Here is a 13400-nt window from a genome sequence, read left to right as displayed (position 1 = left end):
AGCGCTCATGTGTGACCTGCCCACTATTCCCACCAGACCCTTGGAGAAACGTTCAGTAATTGCTAGGGGTCCCAGCCATTGTACCTCTTGAGGTTAAAAACATATAAAAAATAAATAAAATTTTGATTTTGGGACAACACCACCACCAAAAAAAGTAAGTATATACAGATATATACTGTAAACATTGACATTTCCATTCCTACTGGAGTCAGGTACGCTCTTCATTTGCTGCCAAAACACAGGTGGAGCAGGGGGTCCGGGGTCCATTTCAGCCTGTAAGTGGGTATGTAGGTTTACTGAACAATATGAGCACGCACAGTGTGAAAAGTGCTCTACAGTATCTGTGGAAACCGAGCCATAAAGTTACGAAGGGACATTGGTCACACAAACAACCATTACTTTCCTCTTCTGGTCTTGATTACAGTCTTCTGTTACATATCCTCCTGCAGATTTCCGAGCCTGTAGCTGAAAATACTTTTTTACATCACTATATGGGGTGTACACTGGAGTCTTGTGTCCTCTGGATACATCAGGAGGGCATTGTGAAATAGATATTAGATCTTGTGCTTCTCTGGATGGCAGACAAGGACATTTTGGAAGCTGTTGAGACATGATGGGACCAGAGGTATAATACAGAAACAGGATTTTGCTCTCCCCCAGCTGACAAGGGCTGCCTTCTACATTTTGACTTTAAAGGATGAGCACCCTCTTTAGGGTATGTGCACAGGTTGCAGATTTGCCTGTGGAATTTTCTGTGCAGATTCTTCCTCTCTTGCCAGAAAACGCAGGTGTGGATTTGATGTGTTTTTGATGCGTGTTTTTTTTATGCAGATTTGTATGCGTTTTTGAAAGCTAAATAAAGATCTATTATTGAACTAAAAAAAAGGGATCCAAGAAGTATCGTTTCTCCTTGCGGAGAGTGACATTGTTAAGCATTTCGAGGTGAGGAGACTTAAAGCCACAATGCTCCTCTGGGAAATATGCAAGTTGTCTCTTCGGAGAGGAAGAGGACTAGAACTCTAGTGCCACTAAAAAAAAAAAAATTGTGATGTCATTTCTTGTCCAACCTCTTCATTTACATACTACATTGAAGAATAATGTTTACATCCACCGCTAATCCACAGATATTTTTTACATCTGTGGGTTTGCTGAAGATTGCCCTGACTCAATGGAAGTCAATGGGTGCAGAAACGCTGCAAATCCGCCAAAAGAAATGACATGCTACGGGAAAAAAAAGCCACGATTCCGCGTATTTTTTTCCGCAGCATGTGCACAACAAATATCAATTACACATAGACTAACATTGGCTGTGCACTACACTGCGGATTTGGTGAGAATCCGTGCAGCCAAAAACGCTGCGGAAACGTATCAAAATCCACAACATGTGCACATAGCCTTACATATACTGCTACATGGTGTTATTCACAACCTGCATTCATTGACAGGAATATATAACATTTCTTTAATCTGGAAATAAGGGGATGTAATCAGTGCCAGATTATTGGACATGCCGTACTACTGAACTGTCAAAGAAAAGTATCTCACATTTTACAGTAATGGTAGAGGCGGCCTACGGCAAAACCGAACACCAAAAGGCAAACACAGAATGAACGATCATTTTTTCCTGATTGGAGGAGACTAGCATTTAGCTCTCCGTTTAGTTTTTAGATTTGGGGTTGTGAAATTGAAAACTATCATACAATTATGTGCTGTACACAAGCTCCATGTTAATAACGCCATTAGCGTTTGTGGTCAACATTTCTGGGCCGCCTCCATATTGCCAAGAAATATTAAGAAAAAAAGTACAAGAAAAATGTAGACGATTTCTGGATTACATGATCATGAAAAACAAAAATGTCAGTGGTATTGTATCATGTTAGTAGGGTCAGCCTCTGCAGTGAGCATGGTGAATGTAACCACAGGCTCATCCTGCCAGGTCGGCTCCAACAAAGGTGCAGAGGAGAGGCAGCGGACATTGCCTCAGCTGTGCAGCAGTGACATCCCAGAGACGAGAACTCTCAACCTCCTTCAGCCTGCCCCTTCCGCATGTCACTGCCTGGATGGGACAGGCTCCAGATGGAGTGGGAGCGGAGCCAAATAACCCAAATTGTTATTTTAAGAAAGAATGCACAGTATAGTGACAAGGCTCCATTCTCCACTTCAGTGGTCCCTGACTGTTCTGTGCAAGTTTAATAAATTGTATTATTTAAATTAAAATAGGACACTTCTGCACAAGCACCTCTATTTGCTGAACATTTCCTGCAAAAAAACAAAGATATCTAGACACAAATACATGGTACATATCTAGGCAGGATGCCCTACTATACAATAACACAGACATATGGTACATATCTAGGCAGGATGCCCTACTATACAATAACACAGACATATGGTACGTATCTAGGCAGGATGCCCTACTATACAATAACACAGACACATGGTAATACAATGACACAGACACATGGCACATATCTAGGCAGGATGCCCTAGGAAATCATGACACAGACACATGGTACATATCTAGGCAGGATGCCCTAGGAAATCATGACACAGACACATGGCACATATCTAGGCAGGATGCCCTAGGAAATCATGACACAGACACATGGCACATATCTAGGCAGGATGCCCTAGGAAATCATGACACAGACACATGGTACATATCTAGGCAGGATGCCCTACTATACAATGACACAGACACATGGTACATATGTAGGCAGGATGCCCTAGGATATAATGACACAAAAGAATTTTTCACATGCAAGCGTCCTATTTTAAATTATTCACCGACAAAAGACACTATTTTACGATAAAGTAAATGACACAATAAAACTTAACATTTACTTACTATGAATAAAAACCTTATTCAAAACAACATACACGACCTAAAAACATGTATGGCTGCAGACAAAGATACAAGGTGCTCGATCTCCCTAAAGGGCCCACTATCTGTGCCCTACCTTGCAGCAGAGGTTGGCACCCTATAATCCTTCGCAATGGCGCCCCGGCTCAACGTAGGCTTGCCCTAACTATCCCTAATAGGCCCTATCGTGTGAAAGATAGTAAAGACAGCACTCAGCAGACCATACACTACAGACAGTAAAATTGTGTACTGGACAAAAAATGTGCAAAAAGGTGTGCCTATAATATCACACACTCAATATGACATATTGCACATATAATAACAATTAGGATATAAATACACTAGTAAGGCCTGTGCAAAAAGTGTATTCAGAATTAACACTTGAAAAGAATTGCACATTAATACCGGCCTACACTGTGTCAAAATAGCCTATACCCCTGCACTGAGCCTAGATACGCTCTACCTGTCTGCGGGGGTTGGCACCCTATACTCCTGCGCAGTTGACGCCCCCGCTCTAGTCGACTGTCCCTAATGCACCCTATATCTTGTAAAAAAGGTGCAAAAACAAGCTAATAGCAAAAAAAAGGGGCAAGGTAAGGTGCAAAAACAGTGCAAAACTAATACACATAAGTGCCCAGTAACAGCTCACATAAACAAATATGTACAATACATGTTAAGCTCTCCAAATATATAGACAAGTATGTTCAACTCTCACAGACACATGGCACATATCTAGGCAGGATGCCCTAGTATACAATGACACAGACACATGGTACATATCTAGGCAGGATGCCCTACTATACAATGACACAGACACATGGTACATATCTAGGCAGGATGCCCTACTATACAATGACACAGACACATGGTACATATCTAGGCAGGATGCCCTACTATACAATGACAGACACATGGTACATATCTAGGCAGGATGCCCTACTATACAATGACACAGACACATGGTACATATCTAGGCAGGATGCCCTACTATACAATGACACAGACACATGGTACATATCTAGGCAGGATGCCCTACTATACAATGACACAGACACATGGTATATACAGTACAGACCAAAAGTTTGGACACCTCATTTAAAGATTTTTCTGTATTTTCATGACTATGAAAATTGTACATTCACACTGAAGGCATCAAAAAAGTGTGAAACAACTGAAATTATGTCTTATATTCTAGTTTCTTCAAAGTAGCAGGCGGTGGTAAATGCTGAATGGTGATCACCCTGACTACAATGTTATAAGAAGGATCCATAGGAGACGATACCCCTGTACTTGTATAGACAGGTGATTGCTGAGAAGTAACACCATCTCCTGTCTGATTGAGCAGCACAGTGTGAGGCCGCAATAATAACGGAAAACAGCAGCGCTAGACGTACATTTAAAAAAAGCAATCAGACTGCAATAGACAGTCACAGTCTGCTGACCGCAGCTTACAACTAGGCTTTTTTTCCTGCGACATTTAAAGTGCACCTGTATGCTGTAAAGGCAGATTATTTGTACGAGTATCAGGTTCTGGGGCTACAGTCTAAATCTACTGAGCTCCTGCATACAGTCCATATTACTGGAGTAGGAAACTGGAGAGCACAATATGGCGATCTTTGTGACGGTCGGCAGCCTGCAACGCTCCAGATGGGAGCGTTGACCCTACAACTCCAGCCTGCCCCTGCCCCAGGGTCTGGGGAATCTGCCATAGGAGGGACCAGTTCACTGTGAGCCGGTCCGGATACAATGTAAATGGAAAGTGACAATGGTATTGAAGTCTGAAACAGGCCTAGAAATAAGACGTCTATCCCTCTGTACTTTACATAACAGACAATGATGGTTAAAATCTCACTGCCATATACCGTATAACTCATCCCACAACTTTAATATAATTTTGGGATTAGCTCACTGCAATCCCCAGTGACTATGGATCAGGAAAACTAGGTCCTTATCCTATTTATAGTTAGTATCAGCATGGAAACTTTAGCAATGGAAATTCTACAGCTATGAGGTTCCTAGTCTTCACTTGATATATAGAATTGTCATCACTAAAAGCAGGGGTGGGATCTCCGCCAAGTGCTATGTGGATATTTATACGGTACTTCGGGGGCCGTACAAGTCATGTGCTGACTCCGCCCACAAAGTACATTCTGCCGCTGGCACTGGTGTCAGGGTGTAAATCAGTCATTGCACGCACCTCACGGTTCAGTAGTGAAGACTGCATGTGCATGCTCCCACAGCAAGAAGAAATTAATGGGCAGGCGGCATACAAGCCCAAGCACTGCGGTCCCCAGGAATCTGTCCAGGGGCCGGATAAAAGGTCATCAAGGGCCGTAAACTGCCCGCAGGCCTGAGGTTACCAGCCCTGACTTAAAGGGAACCTTCTAGCCAATACACGCTGCCTGATCCGTGTATCAGACGTTTGCTGCACAATAACAGCCATATAAATTTAACTCTGAAACGCTGCGGTTTATAGTTTGACAGCAGTCAGGGACTGAACCGCAGGGTAGACTAGTGAGACAGGCGCGTCCTCAGCAGTTTCTCGTTCTCTGGAGTGGCAGGTCTCTCCGTATATACGCACAAAGGAAGAGACCTATCACTTTTCGGCAGCGGGCAGGGAGAAGCAGTCACGGACCCACCTGTCCGACTTGTCTCAAGCGCAGCTCAGTCCCCAGCGGCTATTAGACTAGGTTTTTCACTGAAATGCCGCGGTGTTTCAAAGTTACAAAATATGGCCAAATTCACACAGTCAGTGACTGATACATGCTGCCCGTGGATTGGGCAGCATGTGTCAGCTGTCAAGTTCCCTTTAACTACCCATCAGATATTTGACCCCCTAACACTTTCCGTCGGCAACCAATTTATAGTTAAACCTGCAATTCCACCATTTTTTATGGGAGTTTTCTTTTTACACCTTAATTTTGCAGAAAAATAGACCTGTAAACATGGTCAGTGTGATAATCTATGGGGTATTGGGGAAGATGAGAGACACCAGACCCAACAATGCAGACGAGCTGAAGGCTATGATCAAGGCAACCTGGGCTTCCATAACACCTCAGCAGTGCCACAGACTGATCGCCTCCATGCCACGCCACATTGATGCAGTAATTGATGCCAAAGGAGCCCCGACCAAGTATTGAGTGCCAATACTGAATATACATTTCAGTAGGCCAACATTTCGTTTTTTTATATCATTTTTTCAAGCTGGTGTTATAAAGTATTCGCATTTTCTGAGAAAATGAGTTTGGGGTTTTTATTGGCTGTAAGCCATAATCATGAACATTAACAGAAATGAACACTTGGAATAGATCACTCTGTTTGTAATGACCCTACAGGGTGGGCCATGTATATGGATACACCTAAATAAAATGGGAATGGTTGGTGATATCAACTTCCTGTTTGTGGCACATTAGTATATGGGAGGGGGAAAACTTTTCAAGATGGGTGGTGACCATGGCGGCCATTTTGAATCCATCTTTATTTTTTCCAATGGGAAGAGGGTCATGTGACATCAAACTTATTGAGAATTTCCCAAGAAAAACAAACAATGGTGTGCTTGGTTTTAATGCAGTACCCGGGTCATTGCAGCAGATTTCAATGCAAGACACCCTACGCAAGAAAACGGTCCTGTTCCAATTTTTGTTTTGCCCATTCTGCAAATTCAGCACGCCGATCTGGCATTAGTCTAACATCCCTTTGGCAGATATTAGTTATTCACGAATGGCACCCTTACAAAATCCAGCTGCTGCAGCATCTCAACAAGGATGACCCAGATCGGCGCACTGAATCTGAAGAATGGGTAAAACAAAAACTGGAACAGGACCCTCAGTTTGCACAGAACATTATGTTCAGTGATGAGGCAAACTTTTTTTGGGTGGGCCATTTATATGGATACACCTAAATAACATGGGAATGGTGACAGTTTTCTTGTGTAGGGTGTCTTGCATTGAAATCTGCTGTAATGACCCGGGTTCCGCGTTCACCAGACATCAACACAATTTCTATCTGCTCCTCACGTGTTAACCACTGCAAAATGTCAATGGCTGTAAACAAAGAGGATCGTGTAAATACCTCATTAAATAATATAGTTAAGTTAAAACCAAGCACACCATTGTTTTTCTTGTGAAATTCTCAATAAGTTTGATGTGTCACATGACCCTCTTCCCATTGGAAAAAATAAAGTTGGATCCAAAATGGACAACTTCAAGATGGCCGCCATGGTCACCACCCATCTTGAAAAGTTTTCCCCCTCCCATATACTAATGTGCCACAAGCAGGAAGTTGATATCACCAACCATTCCCATTTTATTTAGGTGTATCCATATACATGGCCCGCCCTGTATATAATATATGAGTTTCACTTTTTGTATTGAAGAACTGAAATAAATTAACTTTTTGATGATATTCTAATTTTGTAAGATGCACCTGCAAGTGGTTAGCCAAGAAGATTTAAGGCAGCAGATGAAAGACACATCATGCTTTTTTTAAAAAAAAATTAGAAGATGCCCAACAGTATCATCAGTTCCGGACTGACAGCAACAAATGGGAACCAGTTATACACCCCATCTACTTGTTTGGAGAAGTTTAGTCAAAAGTGGTCTTCATGGAAGAATTGCAGAAAAAAACTCATATGTCTGATAAAGGAAAAAGGTCAAAAGTCAGCTGGCAACAGTGTAGCATGGTGGAGGTTCCTTGCAAGTTTGGGGCTGCACTTAAGCAAATGGAATTCGGAAGTTTGTTAATGGTATAGCCTATCTAGAAAAATACAAGCAGATCCTTATGCTTTATGCAATACCATTGGGGAGGTGTCTGATTGGCTCTAAATTTATTCTACAGCTGGACAACTACCCAAACATGCAGACAATGTTATTAAGGATTATCTTTAGCATAGAGAAGAGTGTTGAAAGTGACATGGCCCCCACAGGGCCATCATCACTTCTCTGTGGTCAAGTGTATCTAGAGGAATTGATGAGGCTTTGAAGGCACACCTACCTAAAACTTTTGCCAGTGTCCAGTGAAACAGCTACAAAGGTGAGATTGTGGAGGACAGTTTTAGGTCACAAGTCACATTATATATTTATACACACAGACATCCTTAACATCTAAAGCAGCATAAATAGGGTGTTTGTTGCAAAAGTTCATTCCGCATATTATGGTACATAGACTTGTTCAGAACGGTAACATATTAATGTTAGGAGCTCGTCATTAAAACGCCTTGCTACATTTTGCCTTGTTTGATCACGGGGGTCCGAAGTTTAGAGGGCAAAGTGTTATTACGTGTAAACAAAGGAAAACCAAATAGTAAATAGCAGAAATCATTTACGATCTACTGAAGCAGTTCTTCACCAGTTGAAGAGTACAATAAAATGGATAACTTTATGAGGATCATGAAGAGTTTTAGGCAATGTAAAGAGATTTATGAAGAAGCCTGGAGAAAGTCAGCACTGCCAGTAAACTCCATATACCAATACACATATATCTATCTAGGGATTAAGTGCTGGTGACAAAACCTAACAACAGGACTGATTATTTGAGGAGATTTACAGTCATTTGATGATCAAAAGAGTTTCCTGGCCCAGTGTGATCACAAATTTTAGTGACGCACCCATAAAATCTATTTTCAGAGTGATAGTGCAACTACTCAATGAAGCAGACCACCACTTTGCAACATAAATAATCAGTAAAAGCTTGGATTTTTCTAGAAGCTTTTCTTTAGGACATAGATTCTTATTCTGTAAGGTAGTTGTAGGCACGTCTGCTCTCACCGGGTTCAATAGGACGGTCAGGAACAGTTCACCACCACGGATGGACTTGTCCAGCTCTTTCGACCCTCCTGGATACTCGTTGTAGAATATAGTGTGAGTGAAAAGTCCACACGTCTGTCGGGGTAAAACCTGGAGACAAAATACATTGAAAAGATTTATTAGTTACGGTACATTTTTGATGGCTACTCAACAAGGAGAAACAAATGAAAAAACAAAAGTACATTCAATGTAAAAACACGTAATAAGACCAAAATGCAATAGGTGCAGAGTATTTCACTCTCAATGACTGCTTTTTTTTCCATTTTTAAAACACTTTTGGATGATTATTTGAAAATGCGAGGTTATGTTTGGAGTGGCAGACTAACCTTTTTTTAATTTTTAACTTCTTAAATCAATAGCATGAAAATAAGCTACTTTTAATATATCTCTTTTTACTCAAGTTGTCCTGACATTACAGTCACAGTTCTCCACAGAACTTTATGAGCGCCAACTGTTTGCTCGTATCTCATTAATGGGAAATGCCATTGAATTGAGACTTGAGAATAAAAGAGAAGTCCAGAAGAAGAAACAAAAGGATTTCTCCGATAAGATATATTACAAAGTTTCTTACTTTCACTTGCACTATTTGCTTTATGGGAAAAAAATTAATAAAATGACAGTTACTTCAAGTGTCTCATAAATCCTCATTTAATGCTTGTTCTACAACCCGGATACCTATGCAGTAGAAGTAGACAGTATTTGATGAGACAATACTGCACTATAAATCCACTTTGCCAAAAATTGTGAATGTCTCACCATGATGTTGTTGTGGACAAATCCTCTCCGGTAGCGGGCAGGTCTCAGGTGAGGATATTCTTCTGTGCTGGTGACTTGGATGTTCCATACAGATTTCCAGGCTTCATACAGTTGACTATGTATTGGGTAAACTCCAGAATGATGAGGTGCGACTGCATATCCCAAATCTATGGGGATACCATGTTCCTAAAAGTGCATTAGGAGAGCAGATTGTTACAGAAGCATGGGGGGGGGGTGAAATATAATCTTAAATATTACTATGAAGACAATTTTAATGGTACCAACCAATTCTGGTGGGACCAAAAGACAATCTAATATAGGTGTTCACCAACAACACATATTAGGATTCATTCACAAGAACGTATGATATGGTCCGTATAGGAATCAGGGTTGCAGGTCTGTATATGACCATAGTTTAAGGAGAATAAAATATTGATTTGCTGGATTTCACCATGCCTTAAGAGAAGTTTCTGCCAGTGATTTATTACCTTCTCCCCATTGAGTAAATATGCAAGCAAATATGTGTATGGGGGAATTAGGAGGACTAACGTTTGACCAAATGAGCATTTTGGCAAAAGTTATCCAACATTTATGGCACCTTTAGCCACAATGGATTCATTGCATAACTCAAACTTCTGACTCTATGCAGATTTGACTTTGTACAAAGCCCAATTACTCCTTCTAGGGTTTAGTCTACAAATACACATTCCAAACTATTAGTGGTTTGATAGTGAGAGAAAACTGGGAAAAGGAACTGGGCAAATAATGAAAATCTCTGTACAGATCTGTGGAATGCATTGGCACTATATAGGCAGCAGAAATAATATACTAATACTAATAATCTTTATTTTTATATAGCGCTAACATATTTCGCAGCGCTTTACAGTTTATACACATTATCATTACTGTCCCTGATGGGGCTCACAATCTAAATTCCCTATCAGTATGTCTTTGGAGTGTGGGAGGAAACCGGAGTACCCGGAGGAAACCCACGCAAACAAGGGGAGAACATACAAGCTCCTTGCAGATGTTGTAAAGTGGTTACCAGGAGCAATACAATTAAACAGCCAAAGATCTAAAATAAAATAAAATATATAAATATCCTTTCTCCCAATTATCCAATACATTCACAACACAAATTATCTTTATTACAAGATGCAACTGCCTCTTTAAAATGTATGAAAAATAAAACAAAATGTAAGCGGGTTCAAGGTTTAAAAATGTGTTCTGAAACTGACAAGGATTTATTCCTAAATCTCTAATGTCATAAACTAACAGATTTTCTAATATAGCTTAATTAGAAATTCCCTACTATTATCCCTGTTTTCTCTGACCGTTTTATTTATTTTAGCAACTTTTTGTTTGAGGACATTTAGTTTGCAAGTACCCCTAGTACATGCTGGGATACTCAAATAAGACATCACTGCAGCAGTCTACGCCCCCACCCTGAAACAAAATGTTATCAGTGACCTCCATTTCACGGGCTGGGCTAGTCCCGGTTCTACTGAGCATGCGTGGGTTGTCGATTCCGATGTGTGCTCAGTAGGATCTTGTCACAGTGTAATATTCTTTTTAATGCACAGTGACAGTGTGCTCCCTCACCGTCTCTGATGAGAAGTATATAGCTGGCAAGAGAGCGCACTGTCAGTGAGCACTGGAAGCAGATAACTCGGCGAGCAGGTAAAGCAGAGACCAGCCCTGCCCCAAAACCAACGTCACTTGGTGTTAGTTTTGGACCACTCCTATAAGAATAGGCTTTTTGACATTAAACTTAAAAAAAATGATATCCAACTCCAATTGCAAAACAGTTAAGATGCAGAGTAAAACGTAAAGAAATCAAGAATGCAATGATTTGGAAATCTCCAATAGCCATATTTTATTCAGAACAGAACATAGGACACAGATCAGAAGGTGAACGTTAGAAATTTTCTATTTCCTTTGAAAAAAAATCATTCACTCATTTAGAAAGCAATGGCAGCAACAAAACAAACAAGTGGAGACGTGATCAACAAAAAGGTTTGGTGTCTTTACATTATACACAGGGTCGAAACTTTTGGGGAATTGGGGGTCAAAAATATGGTTTGGCAGTTCCAGCATATTCTGTATAGGTAAATGAGGCACGACCTCGCAGCTGAAGCTATGCTTGGCAGCACTGTAAGGCCAGACCTGCTTAGCGGATTTTTGAGTTCATGTTCACTATTGTAATGAGACAAAGAAAGGACGGACTACACGAACGAGGCCATTCAAGGTCAACAATGTTCGACAAATACAAGCGCTGCCAATGTGCAAACTAATAAACAAAAGCTGCAGGCTCGGCCTCATCGCTGCTCGCAGACAGACCTTTATTATACGGAAGCTTGAATTCAAAGAAGAATGGAAAGCAAGCACTACGTTACCCTATGCAAGCACTTCTATCAGTCCCGCAGCGACTAATCTCAGTAAGACATGAAATTTCACACGTGTGGTCACGGCTCACTGGGGCCAGGTCTGTCTTTATTAATGTTCCACATCAGTAGTCCAGGAACGAGCAGTGAGGCCACTGGCACAGAACATGCCTTAAAACACATCAAGCTTCCTGCCCCTTTTATGTCAGAATTAATTGCCAGCACAACTATTTTATCTTCCTTTCTGGAAGCTTTGTATGAACTGCATTATCTCAGTAGAAACAATGCTGTTAACAAGCGTGCCACCTTTCTTCCTCTTCACAGACTTTAATGCTGATGCCTTATCCTTAGGTAATCAATTTCAAATCGATGGGCGAGTGAATAGGACAGCTGCAGTACCATTCATGGCCACTAGGCAATATTTGGAACCAGGAGTCCGATCCAGGGTCGGTTCCAGGTTTTTGTGGTCCCTAGGCGAAAGAGTCTCAGTGGGTCTCTTTAACACACATCACAATTCAAGATGCATAGATACAGCAGAGAAATATAGGTATAGCACAATGCTAAAGGTTTCAATTACTTCTTACATTACAGAAGTGACATCTATTGTAAATTCTATAATAGCTCAGAAACCAGACAGTATAGTTCTACATACAGTATTATGGGAACCACACAGTCCTCCATACAGTATAATGGGGACCACATAGTGCGCCATACAGTATAATGAGCACCATATATTGCTCCATACAGAATAATGAACCCCATATATTGCTCCATACAGAATAATGAGCTCTATATAATGCTCCATACAGTATAATGAGCCCCATATATTGCTTCATACAGAATAATGAGCTCCATATAATGCTCCATACAGTATAATAGGCCCATATATTGCTCCATACAGAATAATGAACCCGATATATTGCTCCATACAGAAAAATGAGCTCCATATAATGCTCCATACAGTATAATGGACTTGTATCTTATATATTTACAAATGTATGTATTCAATATAATATGTGGGCGGGCAGCGGGCAGCACGGTGGCGCAGTGGATAGCACAGCAGCCTTGCAGCGCTGGAGTCCTGTGTTCAAACCCCACTAAGGACATCATCTGCAAAGAGTTTGTATGTTCTCTCCGTGTTTGCGTGGGTTTCCTCCGGGTACTCCGGTTTCCTCCCACATTCCAAAGACATACTGATAAGGAATTTAGATTGTGAACCCCAACGGGGACAGTGACAATGTGTGCAACCTGTAAAGCACTGCGGAATGTTAGCGCTATATAAAAATAAAGATTATTAAAGATTATTATATGTGACTTTTCATATTCAGTACAACATGTGGCGGCTTTTATTAATTGTACATCAGTACTTTATGATAGACAATGCAATGTAAGGGTTTCTGATGTAGATTTGATCATACTTCAGCACTACAATGTAGTGGAAGATAGATCTCTAAAAGAGCAAAGAGCACTTGAAAGCATAGCTGTAACATTGAGGGATTCAATCAAGTACTACATGGTCACCTATTGAATTCAACGAGCAGGCAATCCCATGGCAAGTGGATTTTGAGCTAAGAAAAAAACGGAGACATAATG

General features: G+C 40.9%; 1 protein-coding gene across 1 annotated transcript in view; it reads right to left on the bottom strand.

Annotated features, from left to right (window-relative positions):
- Positions 1–13400, bottom strand: part of NDST2 (N-deacetylase and N-sulfotransferase 2) — a 215884-nt gene that overhangs the window by 33274 nt on the left and 169210 nt on the right. The window contains exons 5-6 of the mRNA XM_077259240.1: positions 9424–9609; positions 8629–8757 (exon numbers count right to left, since the gene is read on the bottom strand). Of these exons, the coding sequence (XP_077115355.1) occupies positions 8629–8757; positions 9424–9609 (315 nt within the window). The remainder of the gene's footprint in view (positions 1–8628; positions 8758–9423; positions 9610–13400) is intronic.

Source organism: Ranitomeya variabilis, chromosome 4 (genome assembly GCF_051348905.1).
Source record: "Ranitomeya variabilis isolate aRanVar5 chromosome 4, aRanVar5.hap1, whole genome shotgun sequence".
Lineage (NCBI taxonomy): Eukaryota > Metazoa > Chordata > Amphibia > Anura > Dendrobatidae > Ranitomeya > Ranitomeya variabilis.
This window is presented reverse-complemented; position numbering and strand designations above follow the sequence as displayed.